The following is a 23083-nucleotide window of genomic DNA, read 5'->3' on the forward strand; positions in this document are numbered from 1 at the left end:
AGACAGGAGCTCAGAGCTGCGTCCTGGACCCCCGCCCACAAGTCTCACCTGGACCCCCAGCCCCGCTTGGGCTTCCCAACACCCTGGTCTGGACCCACAAGCCTCACCTGGACCCCCAGCCCCACCTGGACCCTCAAGTCCCACCTGGGCTTCCCAACCCCCACCCCGCCTGGACCCCCAAGTCCCTCCTGGGCTTCCCAACCCCCCGGCCTGGACCCACAAGCCCCACCTGGACCCCCAGCCCCGCCTGGGCTTCCCAACCCCCAGTCCTGGACCCCCAAGTCCCACCTGGACCCCCAGCCCCACCTGGACCCTCAAGTCCCACCTGGGCTTCCCAACAACCCCGCCTGGGCTTCCCAACCGCCCCCCCCGCGCCAGATCCCCGGCCGAGGCAGTTTTCTCCGTTCTTCTCTGTGAACTTTGGCACAATAGCTGCTTTACTGCGACCTCTCCAGGAAGTGGCTTCAGAGGATTAAACCACAAGCACATAGCAGTGATCGTTTTCAACAACTGAAACCTCAGCAGCGGGCTGTACCCAGAACTGCCACAGTGAGGGAGACGGTCGGTCTTTGCAGGCCCAGAGGGAAAAGTTCGTTTTGCAGAAGTTTGCAAGCAAAATGCTATTTTCCTGCCCTATTTTCTTTAAACGTGTCTTTAAATGACAGGCAATTTGACATTTCTGCTTGAATCTGAGGTGACCTTCTTACTGGAAGAAAGAAGTTTTAAAGGTAGCTCGTTCCAAGCATTTGAGTTACAATTCTGGCTTTATGTTTTCCTTTGTCAGATAACCGTGTTTCCCAGTACTCAGTGTAAACGCACAGAATAGGAGGCGAAGCAGGGCCAGGCATAAGAAAATGACCCGAAAAATGTGTGAAGAATTGAAGAAAAATAATGCAGTAAGGTGGAAACTGCTGATGGCCCAGCCTGAGCCAGGGGCGCCAGTGGCAGGGGGAGGGGAGGGGAGGGGGGAAGGGGAGGGGAGGGGAGGGGAGGGGAGGGGAGGGGAGGGGAGGGGAGGGGAGGGGGAGGGGAGGGGAGGGGAGGGGTGGGGGAGGGGAGGGGAGGGGAGGGGGAGGGGAGGGGAGGGGAGGGAGGGGGAGGGGAGGAGAGGGGAGGGGAGAGGAGGGGGAGGGGAGGGGGGAGGGGAGGGGGAGGGGAGGGGAGGGGGGAGGGGAGGGGGAGGGGGGAGGGCACCTAAGCAGCATCCCCCTTGGCCCTCGCTAAGGCCCAGGTGACAGTACCTGCCTGTGACCCTGGGTCTGCCTCCTGCTCAAGGGTGGCACATGGAGCCTAAGGGTGTGTAGGTGTTTACTTCATCTTTTAGTTTAATTCTGAACAATTCCAACAGACTAAAAGGTTGCAGGAATAGTATAATAACACGAGTATGAGTCTTACCTCGGTTCACCAATTTTTAACATTTTGCTTTATTCTCATTTTCTCCTTCTGTTTCTTTCTTTCTGTCTGTCTGTTTCTCTCTCTCTCTCTGGGCCCTGGACACCCTTGTTGTCCCCCATCCCTGTGCTTCCCAGAAACTTTGTTCCAAATGCTTTTTACTTTGCTTCACCTTTGAATTGAAAAAAAATTTCCAAGCTTAAGTTTGATGTAAATAGTAATTTCCCCATAGGTTCAAGAAGTGGGGCTTGGGCCTTCCAACCCCCTGCCTGGATCCCAGCCCCACCTGGGCCACAAACACACACACACACACAATTTTCCCCTGAACACCTGAAAGTTTACTGGGAGTAAATAAGTAAGTAAACGATAGCTCCAGAAATAAATCTTCAGGCATTTAAAAGGAGTGAAAATTTGATTCTCTAGTATATTTGAGTCTCTCTCTTCATTCACCCAGATGAAACTTTTCTTTATTTCTATCTTCACCTTGTTCCCAGAAGGTTTCAGGCAACTGTCCATCTCTGAGTCAGGCAGTCATCCAAAACACAAAAACAAGGTGACAGATCTCGACTATTAAGGAAGACAAATAACTCTCCAGGCTTACACCTACTGCTGAGTCACATTCAGTTTGCAAAATAGATTCCTAAAAAACTGAACATGTTGTTTCAGGCGTGTGGTGTAAAACCTTCTGAAACCTATGGCGAAATAAATATTTACATCAAAATTAAGCTTGGATATTTTTTTTAATTCAAAGCTGAAGCAAAATAAAAAGTATTTGGAGCTAAGTCTCTGGGAAGCACAGGATGTTAGGCATTTGAGGGGTGGGGAAGGTCCTCTAGCTTCAGATACAGGGAACTACGTGACCAGGTTTGAGGCAGATTTTGTTGAAAAATGTACTGGCTCAAAGCAAAAGCAGAACCCTTGAGAGAAGTCCACAAACTATTTTTGTTCTGTAGAAAAGAGAGAAGCTAGCGCTTTCCCCCCAGAATTAAGGGAATTAGGGGCAGCACGGTGGGACTGTTTCTGGTCTGCATGGCTGTGTCATAATGACAGCACCTGCATGTCCTTGACCCTGATGGGGCCGGGGGGTTGGCGGGGGAGGGGGTGGGAACAGAGTCGCTTACTGGAACCCATGGCACAGGAAGATCCATCTTTAGCAGAACCAGGCACTGGGCCACTTGGGCTGAATGTCTGACCAGGGAGAACCTGGTAAGGTTCAGACTTGGGTCCACCAAGGGCTATGCACTCTCTTTCTATTTTACTTTCTGCCAACAAGTATCTTTCTCTTTAAAATCACCCTTTCCAAATCTACAAACAACAAATGCTGGAGAGGGTGTGGAGAAAAGGGAACCCTTTTGCACTGTTGGTGGGAATGTGAATTGATACAGCCACTATGGAGAACAGTATGGAGGTTCCTTAAAAAACTAAAAATAGAATTATCTTGTGACCCAGCAATTCCACTACTGGGCATATACCCTGAGAAAACCATAATTCAAAAAGTGTCATGTACCACAATGTTCATTGCAGCTCTATTTACAATAGCCAGGACATGGAAGCAACCTAAGTGTCCATCGATAGATGAATGGGTAAAGAAGATGTGGCACATATATACAATGGAATATTACTCAGCCATAAAAAGGAATGAAACTGAGTTATTTGTGGTGAGGTGGATGGACCTAGAGACTGTCATACAGAGTAAAGTAAGTCAGAAAGAGAAAAACAAATACCATATGCTAACACATATATATGGAATCTAAAAAAAAAAAAAAAAAGGTTCTGAAGAACCTAGGGGCAGGACAGGAATAAAGACGCAGACGTAGAGAATGGACTTGAGGACACAGGGAGGGGGAAGGGGAAGTTGGGATGAGGTGAGAAAGTGGCATGGACATATATACACTACCAAATGTAAAATAGGTAGCTAGTGGGAAGCAGCCGCATAGCACAGGGAGGTCAGCTCGGTGCTTTGTGACCACCTAGAGGGGTGGGATAGGGAGGGTGGGAGGGAGACGCAAGAGGGAAGAGATATGGGGATATATGTATATGTATAACTGATTCACTTTGTTATACAGCAGAAACTAACACACCACTGTAAAGCAATTATACTCCAATAAGGATGTTAAAAAAAAAAATCACCCTTTCCCAATGAACTTAGCTATAAAACAGAAATAGAGTCACAGATGTAGAAAACAAACTTATGGTTATCAGGAGACGAGAGGGATAAATTGGGAGATTGGGATTGACACACACTACTATATACAAAATAGATAACTAATAAGGACCTGCTGTACAGCGCAGGGAGCTCTGCTCAGTACTCTGTAATGACCTCTCAGGGAACAAAATCTAAAAAAGAGGGGATACATGTATATGTATAACTGATTCACTTTGCTGTACACCTGAAACTAAATCAACATTGTAAATCAACTCTATATCAATAATAATTTTTTTAAATAAAAAATAAATAAAATCACCCTTTCGCTGTCAAACCTTTTGAACTTGACCAGCTTCTGCCCCAGGAACCCTTAACCAAGAGATTCAGCAAATCAGCCCAGCTCACGCTCCGTCTCCGTCAGATCCTCCAGTCACACCTTGCATTCCCAGCGAGCCCAAGTCATTCAGAGCCCCCGACGGGCTGGACCATCAAGCAAAGACCCTTCCGTCACCTTCCTCCTGCATCAGCCCCTCCCGCAGGCCAACCCCCAACAAGATCACTCCTCTAGCTCAGAACAGTCGCCGTCCTTCCCCAACAGGACAGACAGGGAAGCTCGATGCGTGAGACCCTCGGCAGCCACGGTACGAATCCACCAAGCTTCAAATTCTCCCAGCCTGATGTTTGTGTGACAGGGATTCATCGCTCTGAACAACTCCAGAGGGCAAAGGCCGTGGGTCTGGTAGAGCGTGTCAACCCCATCATAAACATGAAGCAACGGAAACCAACTCAGACACATTCAGTAGGTCACCCAAGGTCGCAGAGCTAATGGAATCGTCAAGTAGGATGTAAGCCTGAGTTTACGCAGTCCACATTCTCGGTACTGGTCCTCAGCTCTGCAGGAGCATCAGTACCTGGACCTAGAGGGGACTCCAGGAGCCATTAAGTTTAGCAGCCCACCCAAACCAGCATCCTCCATAGACGGCCACGCTTGCCCCTTGTAAGATGGACACTTGTAGTCTTGGAAACCACTCATGATCAGAAACTTCTGTCATTTTAGGATGCAGCTTCTCCTCCCCCTAAGTTCCACTCACTGGCCAGATTCCCCCCTGGGGGCAGCTCAGAAGAAGTCCTTCTGCATCTTCCAAGAGTCCTGAGGGTTAGGGAGTCTACACAGGAGAGCGCCGTGGGAACAACATGGCCCTCAGAGTCTGGCAGAGCGAGTGTCAATCCTCCCTTCCTTCTGGGCTAGGCGGAGGGTTCAGTGCCTCCGTGAGGCTCGGTCTGCTAGTCTGTAAAGTGGCTGCAGCGTGACGTGCATCACAGGAGGGCAACTGCTATATAAAGAGGGCAGCACAGTGCTGACGCAGAGAAAGCCCTCGACAACAGGTCGCTCTCTTCAGCATCTCCCAGAAGTAGACCCAGAATCTTGGGGAGGCAAGTAATTTGCTCAGGCGCACACATCTGGCAGACCTGAGTGAGAAGTCAGAGCTTCCACAGTCTGCATTCTGCCTCTCCAACACACAGCCAGAGAACGTTCTGGTGTCCTAGTCAACAGCACAGCTAATAGCTCACCAGGTGCTATTCTAGAGAGGTGTGCAAATTCACCTAAAGGAATCAATGAGCCTGTGTGCATACGCCCATATTATAGAAGTGTGCTTAAATTGCAAACACACAGTCATAAACACACACACATTCGAGGCCTATTATGGGATGCTAACGCTTTCATTCAGACATCTTAGCACAAGAGTTTTTAAGCACACACAGAACGGGAGATTGAAGCTGGATTCCTGTCCTCACTTGACCATTAGCTATTGCTATGTGATCGTAGGCAAACCACTGAGCCACTTACCCAACCTGGGTCACAGTTTCTTCATCTCCAAAATAAAGCTTTGGGCTGCCAGAAACTCCCAGGTCCCTCCCAGGTGTAAAATCCTAGGGTCAAGGTCAGTCTGACCTTGAGTTTAGGCTTCATTCCTGGGCTCACCTTTAATTTCTAAAGCACCAAGTCAGGGGCTCAGTCAGATAACCACTGAATTGGATCAACTCACCAGCTTAAGGTCCCATAGCTAGCAACTGGCCAAACCAGGACTCAAGACTCCTGAGTTGTCCCGGGTACTGGCGTTTCAGCTCTGTGGGGCTGCTCACCGGAAAATGTTAACTAGTATCTGGACGCCCCGTGCTGGCGTAGGACAGGAGACTGGTTATGAGCAGATGCACACCCCTTGAAATGAATGTTGCTTTCAACCCTTGTAATCTGAGAGTAACAAATGTCGCAGATATTGAAATGATCAGTTATCCAGAAAACATGACCATCTAAAATATAACACAGATAAAAGAAACCAGGACAAAAAAATCCTGAACGGCTGAAAGATAGTCCATTCGATCCTGGCACCAAGTCATGTCTATCTGACTCACAGAAGAAAGGTGAAGCTCTCTTGCAGAACCTGTCTCTTCATTCGTATGAATGTGACTATTGCCTCTCAGAGGGGCAGATCGTATTTTGTAAAGATGGCCACAACAATATCTCCCTATTGTTTTCTGTTATGTGACCAGGCTACTCTGCCATCGAAAGTGGAGTCCAGGGACTTCCCTGGTGGTGCAGTAGTTAAGAATCTGCCTTCCAATGCAGGGGACACGGGTTCAATCCCTGGTCAGGGAACTGGATCCCGCATACCGTGGGGCAACTAAGTCCGCGCGCTCTGGCGCCCACGTGCCACAGCTAGAGAGCCCACGCACTGCAAGTACTGAACCCGTGTGCCACAACTAGAGAGAAGCCCGTGCGCTGCAAGGAAGAGCCTGTGCACCGCAATGAAAGATCCCACGTGCCACAAGTAAGACCTGACGCAGCCAAAATAAATAAATAAATATTTTTTTTAAAAGGTGGAGTCCAACTTGTCAAGGGGTCCCTTGAATGTGGGCCAACTGTGACTTAAGTCTAACCAACAGAATGGTGCTGAGCGAACACTGAAGCTAAGTCAGAAAAGGCCACGCAGCTTCCACCTGGCTTCCTTGGGACGCTGGCTCTGGGAGACGCCAGTCACCGTGTGAATTGTCCAACTGCCCTGAGACCTGCTGGGAGGGAGGCTACATGTAGGGGGTCAGGCCGACCGTCCCAGCCCAGCCCCAGCCATATGAGTGAAGCATCTTAGGCTCCCCAGACAAGTCCACTCACCAGCTGAGTACCACTGATTGATCTCAAGTGAAACACATGGAGCAAAAGATCTGCCCAGCTAAGCCCCTCTCAAATTCACGACCTGTGGAGTATGTGAGTTACAATAAAATGTTTGTCGTAAGCCACTCAATTCCGGGGCAGTTTGTTATGCAGTGATAGGTGACCAGAATGTTCTATCAGAAGCAGAGAAGAGGCAGCAAATCAGAAAGAGGGAGAGAGCTGATCTGGGAAAACACACCCACAAAGACGTGGCAGCCAATTACCCAATAACAGAGAAGAAAAACTACTGAGACAGATGCAAGAACCAAAGAGCACAGCAATCCGAGGCCTTTAAGAGCAGACACAAACGGTCCCCTCCACCTCTCTGTGTCCTACTGAGGGTATCCAGGTGTTCCAGCACAAAACAGGTGATGTCCGTAATGATGTCCCTGAATCATGAAGAACAGTTGAAATTTTGCACAGGATCTTCTTTCTCGAGGATGCGACAGTGCATAACGTATGTGATGAGGCTAACATGCTAATTACCTTCCAGTGTATTTCCCTGCTCGTTGCCTCTGAGTCTTCAGCCACTATGGCCCCAAGAAAGGGGAAGAGCAAAGGCCTCCTTGGAAAGGAGAGAAGGAAGTGGATGTGACATAGGGGACGTCTAAGTAGGGAAAACGCGTTCTGCCCCCATTTCTGGGCTGAAAACCTGAGTGCAAAGAGACAGAGGGTAGAAGAGAGGGGGAAGCTGAAAGCTGAGGGGCTTTTTCTCTGCTTTCAAATTGGGTCCCTAGAGGAATCCCACCAGGGTAAAGTAAGGAGCCATTGCCCAGATGGGGGCTCTGGGGAAGGATGGAGATAATGGCATGGCCTATTCAGGTAGAGGGATGCTAGGGTTAGCTCCCTGCTGGCCTCAGTTCTTTGCTGATTGGGAGGAGATTCAGATATCCCCTGTGCTTCCAGTGGAGAAGGGGGGGCTAAACTGAGATCTGAGCTGATATGGGGCTGCCATGATGGACAGGTGACCTAGAGGATGCAGGACATCCAGTCCCTAAGGAGCAGTGTGGCCAACTGTGGAAACATGTCTTTACCAGTTGGCAAATAACCACCCACTTAAGCCCTGAACTCTCCACCCTCTACCTTTCCAGGGGCTCCCCTGAGATCCTCATGGTCTAGCAACATAGGGTAGCACCTGTTCTGACTGGTTGGTACTCCTGCCGTGCGGGTTGGTAAATATTTGGGCTACCACCTGCACAGGTGGCCAGTCTAAGCCAGGGGAGAAGTGAGGCCGTGGCCAAGGGATGCAGAGGACCGTGGAGCCAGCAAGGGGCACAGTGGGGCCACATCAGCCATTGCACCGGCTCTGCCTCCCCTGAAAGACCAGACCCCGGCTTTCCCAGCCAGGAACCGCAGCAGCCGATGTAGCAGGACACTGCGTGACCAGCCAGGTCCAGGAACACCTCCATGGAAACCCGTGAAGACCCCCCCAGGCCAGCGAGTGTGGGCCAGCCGCCCCCCCCACCATGCCCTGGGGACATGGCTTCCCCAGTTCTCAGACTCCTTGCTAGAAGTAGGTGGCAAAGTCAGAAACTCTAAGAGACTGAGCATCTACCCGAAAGAGACCAAATAAATCCAAGAGAGGCAGAGCTGGACCAGCCTAGACTGGAACGACATGGACCGGCAGCTTAAAGCCCCCTTTCCTCCTGGAAGGAGGCCTCAGGAGCCAAACGAGATTCTTACTAGAAAAGTTATTAAAGGCACATTTTTGTGACATCGAGTTGCAGTGACTACAAATTTGCACCACGATACATATATTTTAGAAATAGTTCTTCCCAAAATTAAGTTGTCAGAACAGATGAGATTTTCTTTTTATGCTTTGAAAGATCATCTTTCACTCCCTGGAAAATATGTCCACCTGGAATGGCTCGTCCTCTGAGGGTCACAGAAGGCACAATTTTCCCCAGCCCTGGGCCCAACATGGCCACAAGAGCAGATAAAAAACCAAGAAAGCCAACCACGATAGGAAGCCCAAGCGATTTTGAGTCATAGGGTGTGGGGAAATCCCTGGGCACAGGAAACCCCAGTCATTAGCCTGAAGACATCCCAGACTGACTGGGTTTTCCACAGACCTGGAAAATCCCATTAAGAAACGCTTTGCTCTTCCACAGACCCAGAAAGTCCCATTAAGAAACGCTTTGCTCTTCCACAGATTTTCCACACCAGCACTTGTGTCAAAACAATCTGAGGCAGACAGGTAGTCTACAAAATTCTCTTTTGAAAATGGCCTCAGGTAGCTGTGAGGGGCCGTCACGGTCTGACACAGCTGCCCCGAGACAGTGATGTGACGTGAGCGAGGTGATGGATTAAGCTACTGAGATGTTGTAGGTTATCGTTGCAGTGGAACCCGGAGGGTACATGCACAGCAATCAAAGAGAAGAATAAGGACACTGTGTTCGTTTTCTGTTGCCCTGGAGCAAAGGACCACAAACCCAGTGACTTGAAACCAAGCCCCGTTATTAGCTCCCATCACTGTGGGCCCAAGGTCGGCCTCTGCTTGGATGGACTCTGCTCCGGGTCCCACGGGTGGACATCAAAGCTTGGGGTCCTGTCCCACGTCCCTGGGGCCATGGTAGAATTCATCTCTTAGGTATTATACAACTGAGGTGCCCACTTTCTTGCTGGCTGTCAGCCAAGGCCACTCTCAGCAACTAGAGGCCACCACTGTTTCCTGCCCCGGGGCCCCCTCCATAAAACGGGACAGTTTGCTTCCTCAGGGCCAATCGACCACCTACTTCACATCTCTCTGACCTCCTGACTCTGACCCCTGGACCCTCTTTTAAAGAGCCCAGCTGGTTGTGCCGGGAACACCCAGGATGGTCTTCCTTTTGATTAACTTCACATCAACTGACCGGGGACCTAAAATACATCTGCAAAATTCCCTCGCCTTTGCTGTATAAGGTAACCTAATCATGGGAATGCCATCCCATCCTGTTTATATTACCCACCCTCATTCAAGGGGAGGGGCTGCACAAGGCATGCTCAGTGGGGGGCACCTTAGAATTCTGCCAACCACAGACAGTTAAGAAAACATGCTGATGAATACTAGCTCTAGAAAATTCAGGACACATCCAAAGCCATACATTGACTTCCTTGCTCCCAAGTAAGAAAACCTCGTCTCGAATATTCTAAAGCCTTCCTACTCAAAGTGTGGTCCCTGGACCAGAACCATGGACATCACTTGTGAGAAATGCAAAATCTCAGGCCCCACCCCAGAACTAGGGAATCAGAACCATCTGCTTTTTAACAAGACCCCCAGGTGATTTGAGAAGCATTGATCGTAAGGACTGGCTCATTCTTAAATAAAGTAGGCAGATACCCACGGGGACTAAAAGCGGGGACGCTATTAAATCCCTGTACCCGGATCACCCCAGCCTCTCAGGGTGGTTCCTGAAATTTTGAGGTCAGAACCTCATAATCTGATGATGATGGTGATGGTGATGGTGATGATGGTGGTGGTGATGGTGATGATGGTGATGATGGTGATGGTGATGATGATGGTGATGATGGTGATGATGTGGTGGTGATGGTGATGATGGTGATGGTGATGATGATGGTGATGATGTGGTGGTGATGGTGATGATGATGATGGGGATGATGGTGAGGATGGTGAGGATAACTAACACTTATTGAACATCCACCATGTGCCAGGCACTGGGCAAAGTCTTGACATGCATGATTTCTTTTAATTTTCCCAATACTTTACAAACTAGATATTATTATTTTTGTTTTAGAGATAAAGACACTGAGCTCACAGAAGTTAAATAACTCCTCCAAGGAAATACAAATAGAAGTGATGGGGCCAGGACTCGGCCCTCATCCCTTTAACTTAGGGGTGATGTGATCAGATTGTCACAAAGAGTCAAAGCTAATCTGGGAATCACAAACTGGGGGTCACAGCCCTGTTCAACTTGTGGATATGCATTTTTTCAGCTTGGGTGGTGGTGTTATTTTTCACTGAATGTCTTTTCCAAGGGACAAACTCATTCCAGCGGGTCATAGGCCCTGTCACTCACAGCCTCACACATTTGACTTACTGCCTGGCCCCTGAATACACTCAGGTTAGCAATCCCCAGTTAAGTCCAAGCATTCTTAAATTTCCTCTTGACATTTCATGAAAAATTTGAGGGCTTCCCTGGTGGCACAGTGGTTGAGAGTCCGCCTGCCAATGCAGGGGACACGGGTTCGTGCCCCGGTCCGGGAAGATCCCACATGCTGCGGAGCGGCTGGGCCCGTGAGCCACAACTACTGAGCCTGTGCGTCTGGAGCCTGTGCTCCGAAACAAGAGAGGCCATGATAGTGAGAGGCCCGCGCCCCGCGATGAAGAGCGGCCCCCGCTCGCCGCAACTAGAGAAAGCCCTCGCACAGAAACGAAGACCCAACACAGCCAAAAATAAATATAATAAATAAATAAATAAATAAATAAATAAATAAAATTTGAGTGGAATACTTCCCAGAAATTCTTTAAAATAGCAAAGAACCCCTGTTCTCTAATCCATCCATTTCATCAGATGAATGAAACTAACGTCCAGAAACAAACTTCTATGTCCAAGTCACATAGCAAGATAATATCCAGGTTTTAAACTGGCCTCCTTTGGCCCACAATCAAGTGCCACAACTTACCTCGTGTGTTTAGGGAATTATTTGTGCTCAAAATGCAACAGAGGTTCTTAACTAACGTACGCTCCAGAAACGTTCAGATGGAGTTTCATACAGATTCTCACGCTACTGATCAAATGCCCATTTATCTAACGAGAAGCATCAGATACATGACAGGTTTAGAACACAGGCTCTGCAGGGAGAAAGAAGTCCCTAAATAGTTTATAGAAGTGGAACAGGGAGGAGTATAAGAGGTAGAATAGAGCAGTGGATCCCAGCCCTAGCTGCACATCAGAATTGCCCGGGAAGCTTTAAAAACGACTGCTGCCTGGGCCCCAAACCCCCAAGTTCCTGACGTAATTGGTCCCAGGTACGGAGATTGTTTTTAAAGCTTTCCAGGTGATTTTAATGCTCAACCAGGTTAAGAACACCGGAGCAGGGACTCGAAGATTCTGGAAGACCAACATCGCCCCCATCACTATTTTTCCTGTGACCCCACCGGGTCTGGCTCATCAGCTGGTCACAGAAGCTTCCACGTCCCTTTCATCTTTTTGCTGCCTTCTCCCTTCCTTCTTTAAGCAGCAGTCCTTCATGGGTAGAGAACAAAATTGGTGGGAAGCTGAGGTCTAGTTTCAGACTCTGAGGTACTCACTTATTCCTGCTGATTTGCTTCTGGACATGAAACCTCCTCTCATCTCCTAAGGGAGTGTTTCTCCCAGACCGGTAGCCTCAGCATCACCTGGGAACTCATTCGAAGGGCAAGTCCTCAGCCCCTCCTGCCCTACATCTACTGAATCCAAAATTCCGAGTGGGCTCAGCCATCCATTTTAGTAAATCCTTCAGGTGATGCTGACGCAGGCTGACGTCTGAGAACCACTGATTGGAGACAGTCACGATCAAGTGTCCCCATAGACAGAGCAGGTGATGGTGACATAAAAAGACCACCCGACACTATACACTCGCACTGCTCCAGCTGTGCTGTCACTAGACTGCTACCCTAGGGTCTGTGCGACCCGATCACTCAGGAGTCGACTGTCAAACAATTGGGCTTTGAGGGTGCGGTCGGAGTGGGGATATTGAGGGGAAGGGCTGTGGCAGGTGTGGAAAGGTGGGGCGGCGTCCCGGGCCGGCTGGCAACAAATGGTGCGGGGACCATCCTCACAGTCCCACGACCCCGACCAAGCTCCCTTTCTTGCCTGTTACGATAACCACACAGGCTAGAAAGTGGAACATACAATTAAAATATGGGCAAATTGTAATGAGGTTTGAGGGGAAGTGCCCCTTCTACCGTGCATGTAGGAGGAGCCCCCCTTTTCGAGCTGGTGAAGAGGGACCCCCGCTCTCTTGGGGAGGGGGTGCTCAGGGAAGGGTGAGCGGGGTGGGGGTGCAGGATGGGCTGCCGGGAGGGATGCCCCAGCATCCCACCGCTGACATCGAGCTGCCGGAAGGACTCAGAAGGTCAAGTCACTCAACCGCCTCCGTTTACAGGAGAGGAAATCAGAAGGATGACAAGCCCCGAATAGCATCACACGGCATTAGGGAAGAATGGGACCAGGGGCTCCCGAGGGAGCTGGGCGCCAGGAAGAGGCACGGTCTCCAAAGGGGAGTGGGAGTCGAGAGGGAGGGCATCTAATACAGAGAGCAAGCTTTTTTTTTTCTCGGTCGTGCCGTGCAGCATGTGGGATCTTAGTTCCCCGACCAGGGATCAAACCCACACCCCCTGCGTTGGAAGCGCAGAGTCTTAACCGCTGGACCATTTAGGTAGCAGCCCCGTGAGCCCAGCATTGCGCTAAAACTCCGTGTGATTCGGATTCATACGCCCTTCCCTCCACCTGTGAGCCTCTCCATCAGCACCACGGTGTACAGATGGGGAGACCGGGGCGCCGGGAGGGTGAAGATAAACTGCGTGGGTTACTTAATTATAATCGCGGGTAAAAATGATTTCTTTAAAGAATCGCACCCAGTTTTATTATTACTTCACAGGAATGAAGGAAGGGATAAAGATAAGCTTAACACTTCCTGGTGGTTGATTACTGGTGGACCATCTCTAGTCAGTGATACTTTTTCACTGGAGAACAGGATTTTTAAAAGACAGTTACTATAGGAACAGGTGCGTGACATCACACAGCCAGTAACAGGCACAGCTGGACTAGAACCCGGACGCTTTAGCCTCTGGGACTCACACTTAGCCACACTCTGCCTGCTGCTCCTCCAAGACGGTTGTGAGGGTTGGTGACCAGCCAGCACGGGGAGCTCAGGCATTGGAAGTGTTTCTCATACTTTAGAAAGCGTCCCACGATCCTTCCAAAGAGGAAAGCTTCTAAACTCAGTGGAAGCCTCAGAGGCACAGCCTCCCCTGAGCTGGACACAGACCCTCTCAGCGATTCCTTTCCTCTCACTGATTCCACAGCAGTTGTGCCGGTCACGTCCAATCAGAGAAGGTCCCTAGAAAACCTCCAATCCAGCCCCTTTTTTGACAGAGAATCTGAAGCCCCCAAAGGTCAAGGTCACCTTCACACAGGTGAAGAAGGTCACAGAGATGAGGAAAGTCACACGGAGGAGGCGCCGGGGGTCTGGAGCCATCAGGAAAGCCTCCTGAGGTGCCCTCCAGAAGTGATGGAGCCCAGGTGTCCTGACTCCCAGGTCAACCGCCCCCCCCGCCCTTGTCCCCTCGTACCTGCAGCTCTGCATCGTTCGCCTGGTGCTGTCTCCTGGGATGGCTGCTAGGCCTTTCACCTTCAGTAGGAGCTCAGCGGTCTGGCAGGAATTTATACGTCCAGGGATTTCCCAATCGGGCTTGTGTCACTCCTCCAACCGGGTGGCTGTGAACACACCTTTCCCCTCCTCGCTGGGAGCGCCGTCTCAGCTGTAGCGCCGGCTGCGTGATCACTCAGATGGGGAAGTGACCAGAGAAACCCTGTGTAAGTTTCCCTATTTTTTGTGACTCGCTAAAAGTTACATACTTCCAGCTGTGAGGTGGTTTTAAAGTGATGTGTATTTTGCCCAACCACAGCCCCATTAAAGAGAAAAGGACTCTGGGGCTTTAACCAGCGGGGTATGTGCCGTTTCCCGCCCCCAATGAAGTCCTTCTAGGGTTAGGAGACCCCCACTGCCAGTCTTACGTGGTGTTTAGTTGTTAGCAAAGGAAGGGGGTGATTCTCTAAGTATTTATTATAGTGGGTGGGATTTGGCTAACTGAATAGAGATGGAAATTCATGTCTGTACAAAACCAGTGTCTCCTAACCACCCAGCAGCCCCAAAGGTGATACTGAATGTGCCTCTCCCCCTCAGGGAGCTCCCCGTGGAGCTAGAGAGGACGGAGCCCCAGGGGGTGAGCCTGGACCCCTGCTGTTGGATGGAGAGGAAGGACTTTTCCAAATGTCCTTAAAAATCCCTGTTACCAACCTTAATGACATCTTCTGTCTGATTTATTCAGATACTGAGGCTCTTACAGGTGAAAAGGCAGATACAGAAACTCTTTTAGAGAAATCTTAGGAATTTCACACCCAGAGCGAATGGCTCACAGTCAGAAGGGCCCACCGGCATTAGTTTTATCCTTTTGCTAACAAGGAAGGTAACTTTCAAGGGTCACAACTCAGATGGATAAATAATATCTGAGAAAAACAATGCTGAAGCAAGATGGAAACCTAGAGATGGTCAAATCCATTCTCCAGTTTCCAGGAGATGAAACTGAGGTCCAGGCACATAGGGGGACCACAGGTGAGTTCACTGGATTAACTGAGTGTGTGTATAACTTCATGAGGAGGTTCTTATGGAAGCTGGAAATACCCCCAAAAGGAGTTTATTGGGCAAAGAGTAAATGTTACCTTGTATCTGTGTTTATTCTTTTTCCAAGGACCAGTTGAAGGGGGAATATTTGTTTCTGTTCCATAATTTTGACATGGTAAGACTGAAGAGTGAGCTATACATCTGGGGTCAAGCCAAGGAAGTTTCAAGGGTGTGAATTCACCCGAGCAGGTAAATCTCACCAAATACCATCGTCATCCCAGGATGAAGGGCATGTCAATAACTGAGTCCTCTCCACACGGTCTCTGTAGTCCACCAAACACATTAATCCAGCTGACCTGCCTTGGTTGAGATCCTAGTCACTAAATAGCACAGGACAGCCCACATTAATAGAGCCAAAGAAAGGAAGTGAAATCGTGCAATGTGCCTTTGGCCCTGCTGAAGGGTAACTGCTGATCTTGTGATCCATGAAGAGGAATTTACATAACCTCAGCTTTTTCTGTGGGAAACCTTGATCCTCAAGCCACAAGAATTGTTCGAATCTTTGAATCGTCCTTTCAATAACTAACGCCTCAGACTCACAGCCACCCAAGAACGAGTCCCCCGGCCTGCAGCAGTGCAGGCTGACCTCGGTTTACTGGGCTTTGCTTTATTGCCATTTGCAGATTCTGCATTTATTACACATTGAAGGTTCGTGGCAACCGAGCTCTCTGCAAGCCTACTGGCATCATTTTTCCATTAGCGTTTGCTCACTTCGTGTCTGTTTCACATTTTGGTAATTCTCCAAATACTTCAAACATTTTCATTATTACTGTAATTGTGATGATGATCTGGGATCTTTGACATGATTGCAAAAAGGTTAGGACACACTGAAGGCTCAGGTGATGGTTAGCATTTTTTAGCAATAAAGTATTTTTTAATTAAGGTATGTACTTTTTTACACATAATGCTATTGCATGCTCGATAGGTTACAGTAGAGTGTAAACATTACTTTTATATACATGGGGAAACCAAAAACTCCATGTGACTCACTTTATTGCGATATTCGCATTATTGTGGTGGCCTGGAACCGATCCTGCAATATCTCCAGGGCTACATTTTCTGCACCCTCCTTCCCCTCCAGGGCCTACACTGACCTGTTCCCACTGTCACCAGTGCATTGGTTCAATTTCTCCACCAACTGATGGGAAATAAACAAAGCACAGAATGTTCCGTAGTATCTCGAAATCCTCTGAGGTTTGAGGTGAAGGTCGCCCAGGATGTCTATTGCAAGGGTTGAAGCAATGAGTCTTCGTTTTTTAGACTCAGGAGGACTTTTCAAAGTCTGTCCTGGTTCAGAAATCAGCAGCAGCATCCTCTGAAAACCCTGTGTCAAGATTTCCACCCCCTTTCCTTCCTTGTGCTGTGGAGGCAGAGGGTGTGGGAGGTGAGACGGGAGCTGGCGGCCAGGAAGGCATGGGTTGGCCACTACTCCATGTATTACAGCGCGGGCTATTTGTCCCTGGTTTTACGGAATAGCCTCTGTCTCATTATCCCCATAAGCCCACTCATACGTATCAGATCAGAGTTCTTTCATTTTGATTCAAGAAAATATGGCCATCGAACCTATAGAATCAATACAGCAACCAGACCCCATAAAACTGAAAATTCTAAGGCCTGCTCTCGTCAACAGGACAATTACAGGAAAAAACTTGGTCTTATTCACAGAGGCAGGAGAAAAATCATTCCCTTCTCATAAACGACTTACAAATTAGCAAACTAAAAAGGAAAGTATCTACCACAAATGGGCTTCAGTCTCCTCAGCTGTAAAAAGAGAGGGCTGAGGTCAATGAGTTCTGTATTAGTTTCCTTTTGCTGCTGTAACAAATTACCACCAACAATAGCTTAAAACAATACCACCTGCTCCTCTTACAGTTCTGGGGGTCAGAGGTCTGACATGGTCTCAAGGGGCTACAGTCAAGGTGTTGGCGGTGCTGAGGTCCTTCTGAAGGCTCCAGGGGACAAGCCTTCTCTTACCTTTTCCATGGCCTAGAGTTTGTCCTCAATTCTTTGACTGCGGCCCCCAGCACATTGCCCTTTCTTCCCCCGGGCTTCCATCAGCACGTGGCCTTTTTTCTTTGACCTTCTTGTCCTAGGAGGACTCTTGTGACTCTATGTGGGGCCCCCCCGAATAATCCAGGAGAGTCTTCCCACCTGAAAATCCACAACTTAATCACGCCTGTAAAACCCCTTTTGCCGTATAAGGTACCCAAACCACAGGTTCCAGGGAGGAGTCTGGGGTGCTTAGGGGACTGTTATATTCAGCCTTGACGAGCTCGAAGATTCCTTTCCTGTTCTCAGAGTCTGTGCCTGACGATGCTACAGAGTGTCGGGAATGGGTCTGCACAAGTGTGGATCGGAAGAGCGCAGTGCCCGACACACCTCAAGGTCAAGGCCGTCTAGACGGCGTGGCGTAGAGAGCGTGCACAGAGCATTCCAGAGCTGCAGGAGAGACTCTGTTCAGTATTCGGTTCTTTCCAGCTCCTCCTTGGCGTTCCTCCTCCTAACCTTGGTTCCAGTGAGAGACACCCGAAGGGATGAGAACTCTAACGGCCACTGCCCACTCTCCCCCATCCTGCCCACGGGGCCCGGGGCGTGGACAGAGGCCAGCTGGATGCTGGGCCCGTGTCATGCCTACACCCCGTCCCCAGGGCACCCAGCCCCGACTGCCTCCCCACCGAAGGCCGCAGAGCTCCCCATTCCCCCCCGCCCACACTCACCGTTGCATCCTGCATCCACAAACCAAGCCCTCCCTCTGCCGTGGGCTCCGGAGACTCCAGAAGGCTGCTCTGATTCGAGGTCCACTGTCCCTCTCTGTGCCCCTGCTTCCCGCTGCCTTACCCTCCACCTCTGGGCCGGGGACATGGCCCGTCCAGAAGAACATACCTAGAAGCCGACCTCCCAGGGCACTGCCAGGCCACGCGTGGAGATGGGACCATGCTATCCATGGGTGGGAGGGGTGTAGAGACATTCCATTCCTTTAGAACGAGAAACAGCAACATTTCCTTGTCCTAGAGATTTGATTTCTATGAGAAGCAATGCAAGGATTATTCATGTTGGTATTACTCTGCTGCAGAGAACCAGCCGCATGTCCCATCACCGAGGGTGGCCAGGAAGACGTGCCTGCCAACAGTCCCCGCGGCTTCCCGTCTATCCAGACGGGAAGCGAAGTTTCCAGATCTGGCCGCCCTCCCCACACCTCCCACCTCCTCCGGCCCTGATACCCCTCCAGCTTCTATAGAGCCCCTGCCCCCAGCTTCCACTAAGTCATGGGATGGTTCTCTGCTTTCTAATAATCTCAGTGACACACAGAACATTTGCTCAGCTGACACCCAAGCGCCATGCTTCTGGGAAGCAGTGATGGTTCCTGAATCACCCCGCCAGGCCCCAGATGCACCCACGGCCCTCTCATCCGTGTGTCATGTAATGTAAAAAACCGCACCTGGGCACGGGCACCTGCCAACTCTCCCGACAGGCATGCAGACTTCAGGCTGAGCCAACTCTGATGTGTCATCTTCAGAACACTCCAGGCCCCCAGGGCAGGAGGTCAAGGGCAGGCTCCACAGGATTTGGCTGCTGGGCTGAGGACCTCGGGTGAAGCGAATCACAAAGAGGATGCGGGTTCCTCAATGTCCCGTCAGGGTCTGGCACTCCAGCTTTCACAGGAGGTACCATTCCGTGCGGTTCCCGGTCACCCACCTCACCCAGCGCTCCCGGAGCTATTACACTTGCACCAGGGAGCCTGTGTGGGATCAGTGACCTCACACAGCTGTAGCTGGCCTCAGTTCATGAGCCGTGAGCAAGGGACCCCCACCCCACCGGAGAGGAAAAGGAAGGGGACGGTCACCCCTAACGTGGCATGGGAGAGACCAGCTGAATCTGGAGGACAAGGGGCAGTGACACACCAATCCATAGTTTATGGACTGGACAGTGCTCTTAGGAAAGACACTGTAAAACGGATCTGAAGTTCAGAGCCAAGACCTCCCCTTTACTCCGCAAACTGCCCTGGATTAACCAAGTCTTTTATTAAGCACGTCTGTGTTCTAGCTTTGACATCTGGGGCCTCGCTGACCCCTCCAAGGACTAGCCCGTTCCTAGAGATACCAAACGGCTCACCCGTAAGTGTGCCTCTCAAACACAAACCAGCCAGCCCGGAGCCCACGCCCCAGCCTCCCTCAACTGCGTCCACTTCCATGCGTACAGTTCCCCATCTGGGGAGTCCGTTTCCCCCCCCACTTAGAACGCCTTTAGAAGCATTCCCATCTCCTTTGGCTTGACAAAAGTGGATAAAAACAATTTTTTCTACATCCTGTCGGGGCGAACCCAGAGCTCAGCAAAGGGCAGACCAGTAAAGAAGGCAAAGCAAAAGCCCCCCAGCTGGAGAAAGGGGGGAGGCGGGGCAGCAGGGGCAGGAAGCAGAAAGCCCTGGGTCAGCGAGAATCAGGGTGGCTGTGACGGAGCCCTGGGGCAGCAGTTCTCAAAGTGCGGCCCGGACAAAAGCAGCGCTTCCTGGCAGCTCGTTAGAAATGCAGATTCTGGGACTTCCCTGGCGGTCCAGTGGTTAGGACTCCGAGCTTCCAGCGCAGGGGGCACGGGTTCGATCCCTGGTCAGGGAGCTAAGGTCCCTCAAGCCACGTGGCACATCTGCCCCCCAAAAGAAGAAACAGAGATTCTAAGCTCCCACCTCAGAGCACTGAGTCAGAAACTAGAGGAGGAAGCAAACAACTCGGGTCTGACGAGCCCCCCACCATCAGATGATTCTGATGTGGACAAAATGTGGGAAGGGCTATTCCAGTGGCTCTCACCTCTGAGTGCCCACGAGAGGCGTCTGACAAATGCCCACGCCAGGCCACTCTCTCACCAATGAGACCTGGGGAGTGCAGGTGGGAGCCGTGGGGCTGGCTCAGGCGATACTCTCAAGTTCCCCTGTGGTCTGTGGGCCGCCTGCCAGCACTGAGAGCCGCTGCCTGAGGCCTCGGGCCACTCACCTCCTCCAGGGCCCTGTCTTTGGCTGCCGCAGGGAGAAAACACAAACAAGTAAGAAAATTCCAAGGCTCACTCACAGAGGACAGGCCCTAAGGAAGACACAGGTGAGGCCTGGGGTTGCCAGGCTTCATCAAAGGGGCCTCGCAGACAACTGAGCTTCCAGATCTAATGGCCAGCATCTACTCAGGTCAACCAGGGGAAGCTGACTTCAGTTCACAGCAACCAAGCTCAGAAAAGACCAAGGTCTGGGTTGGCAGCCCATTCATTCATATTCACGTCTCTAATATATTTTTGAAAACCTGCCCCAAGAACTCACGTTCTAGTGGAGGAAAATGACAAAAAGGAAGGAGTAAACAAAGGAGTGTCAATTTACAACAAGCGAGATGCTGAGGAACCAGTAACCGATGCTAAGGTCCTCCGCACAGGGGAATTCCCTCCACGAGGTAGAGTCAAAGGTCAATTCTTGCTGGATTCAGTCCCCGCCCACAGAGTCTGCGGAACCTCACCTTGCGATGTCTCAGGCTTGATCCGGCTACATTAAGGCAGTAAAAGTAGGGGCGTCAATAGTGCTGGCAACTGAAACAGGACCAGGGTGAAGTTTGTTCTGATCCCATCTGTATCCAAAAGGCTTGCTAAGTAAAAAAACAAACAAAATTACAGCAAATACGTGTTACTAACTTAGGAAAACTAGTCCCGTACCATAAAGTGATGATGCATTGATAACAAGTCGTAATTATTTCTCTATTCAGAACACTCCGTTACCCTGGGTCCATTTCCGGAGTGGACTTGACAGACTTGCCACGGCGTTAAATACATGCCTTCTCCCACAACTTCAAGCTCGTGTCTTTCTCAAAACAATGACTGAGAATCAAGTAGGGCAGTAAATGGTCTCCTACCTGAATCACGGGTTCACGCCTTTCTTTCCAGCATCTGAATGGAGAAGCAAGACCCCCTTCCCAAATACTCCAAGGAAGCACCCCTCACCCCACCAACGGCTCAAGAGGAAGATGACCCACAGGCGTCCTGACCACTCTCCCAGTGACTAAGAAGACAGTGTTAGAGTCACACACGGGCAGACATGCCCCCCTGACCTACCCTCCTGGGCCTATACCCAGAGGAGTCAGCCCAGGAAGGGGTGCAGAGGAATTCCACCTCCGGACTTTATGACAGCCCCGGGTGAGGGGGGAGAGGAATCCGCCGGGTTCTGTAGGATTCAATCAATCCGCTATTCATCCTCTGGGAATCTTAGAACCCCAGGGGCTCCACAGCCCCAAGTTCTGTCTCCTCCAGACCCTGAAAAGACAGGAGGCAGCTGGACCATTCTAACAAGGCCCGAGGAGCCGCCCAAGCTTTGGGGCCATCTTGGGCCAAATTCTAGTAGAACCAAGCAAACTATGCATTGGGGCTTGTTTGGTCAGAACAGCGTGGGTTTTGCCCTTGTTCTTGGGTATCCATGGACCCACAGGCTGTTGGAGTGGGAAGACGCTTGGGGTCCCCCAGGGCACCCCCTCCCTTTGTAGATGAGGAAGCCCTGGTGGTGGGATTTCACCCGGTTAAAGACTAAGGGCTGAAGCCCTCCCCTGCTCCCCGATGAGTATCCAAGCCTCGCCAGCTTAGACCATTCTTTGAAAAAGCAGAAGGAGAAAGTCATTTTCCAGACCAGGCTCTGTGCTCTCCGGGTGCAGTCAGCCACACAGGGTGATGCCGGTCTCCCCGCCGGCCTCCCCCGGAGCCATCTCTGGGTCCAGACCGACTTCGCTTCCTAATCCAACTTACCACACCCTTGGTAAGCGTCTACACCACCTGCATCTCTGCGAGTGTGAAGAGGGGTCATGATCAGACCCACTCTCTCCCAGAGCACCTAAGCGCCTGACTCTATTCCAAGCACTTTATTTACATATTCACTTACTTAATCATCCCAACAGTCCTATGAGCTAAGTATTATGATGTATTAGCCGCCCTGTTCTGCAGATAAAGAAACTGAGGTATGCAGACGTCAAGTAACTTGTCAAAAGAGCGCAGGTTAGGGGTCGAATTCTCTTTTTCCAAAAAGACATGTTGGAGTCCCAACTCCCTCCACCAACACCTCAGAACGTGACCTGAGCCGAAAACTGCATCTTTACCAAGGCAACCAAGTTAAAACGAGGTCCTTAGGGTGGGCCCTAATCCAATATGATTGGCGTCCTTATAAAAAGGAGAAATTTGGACACAGAGATGGACACACAAGAGGGATGACAATGTGAAGACACACCAGTAGGAGACAGCTGTGTGAGTTCAATGACACACCTACAAGCTGAGGATGCCAAGGATGGCTGGTGACACCAGAAGCCAGAAGAGGCAAAGACGGAGGCTCCCCTGGAGTCGCCAGAGGGAGCCTGAGCCTGTGGACACCTTGACCTGCGACTTCCAGCCGCCAGAATTGTGACACCACTCAATGCCATTGCTCTGAACCACCCGAGAGTAGTAGCTCACGTTGGAGCTGAGCCTCCACCTTGGGCCCTGTGGTTCCAGAGCCCATGATCCCATCCCCACCGCCCAGGGAGGCTGGAAGGGCAGCTGCCAGTTCAGCGCCAGGAGGGACACGGCAGAGCCCTCGTGCCTGGGGCTGGAGGAGGTAGCTCAGCACTGCACCGGGAGGGGATCGGCAGCGCGGGTCCGATGGCCACCCACATCCGCAGAAGATTAAAATAACACCAAGAAAGATGGCAAACATCTCCAACAAGACTGAAACCACCCTCTAAGTTCCCAGCATGTAGCAACAGAACCCTTCACTCCAGAACGTCACGTCCCTGAAGAAATGGGACGTGTCTGTTTGCCATCCTCTTTTGCTAACCCGTATCTCACACTGATGGCTGAGCCTATCACGTTCCATCAAGAAGTGACCTGCTTTGTTACTCTTGCCAAGGTGGAACGAGGCCAAAGGCAAAATGCCTTCCAAGGACGGGTAGGTGAGAGGCTCTCTC

The 23083-nt window shown here is 50.6% G+C and overlaps 1 protein-coding gene and 1 long non-coding RNA gene across 2 annotated transcripts in view; both read right to left on the reverse strand.

The window, feature by feature from the left end:
• The window catches only part of IL1R2 (interleukin 1 receptor type 2), a 37449-nt gene extending 22474 nt beyond the window's left edge, over positions 1-14975 (reverse strand). Inside the window, exon 1 of the mRNA XM_030838735.3 lies at positions 14026-14975. Coding sequence (XP_030694595.2) covers positions 14026-14039 — 14 coding nt within the window. The 5' untranslated portion in view covers positions 14040-14975. The remainder of the gene's footprint in view (positions 1-14025) is intronic.
• Positions 14976-16062: 1087 nt separating this feature from the next.
• Positions 16063-20754, reverse strand: LOC132598239 (uncharacterized). The gene is made up of 5 exons (XR_009566234.1): positions 20627-20754; positions 19940-20145; positions 18577-18723; positions 18021-18160; positions 16063-17576 (listed from the first exon to the last, which is right to left on the reverse strand). It is a non-coding gene; the product is annotated as an uncharacterized lncRNA (long non-coding RNA).
• Positions 20755-23083: the final 2329 nt, after the last annotated feature.

This window comes from Globicephala melas, chromosome 12 (assembly GCF_963455315.2).
Source record: "Globicephala melas chromosome 12, mGloMel1.2, whole genome shotgun sequence".
NCBI lineage: Eukaryota > Metazoa > Chordata > Mammalia > Artiodactyla > Delphinidae > Globicephala > Globicephala melas.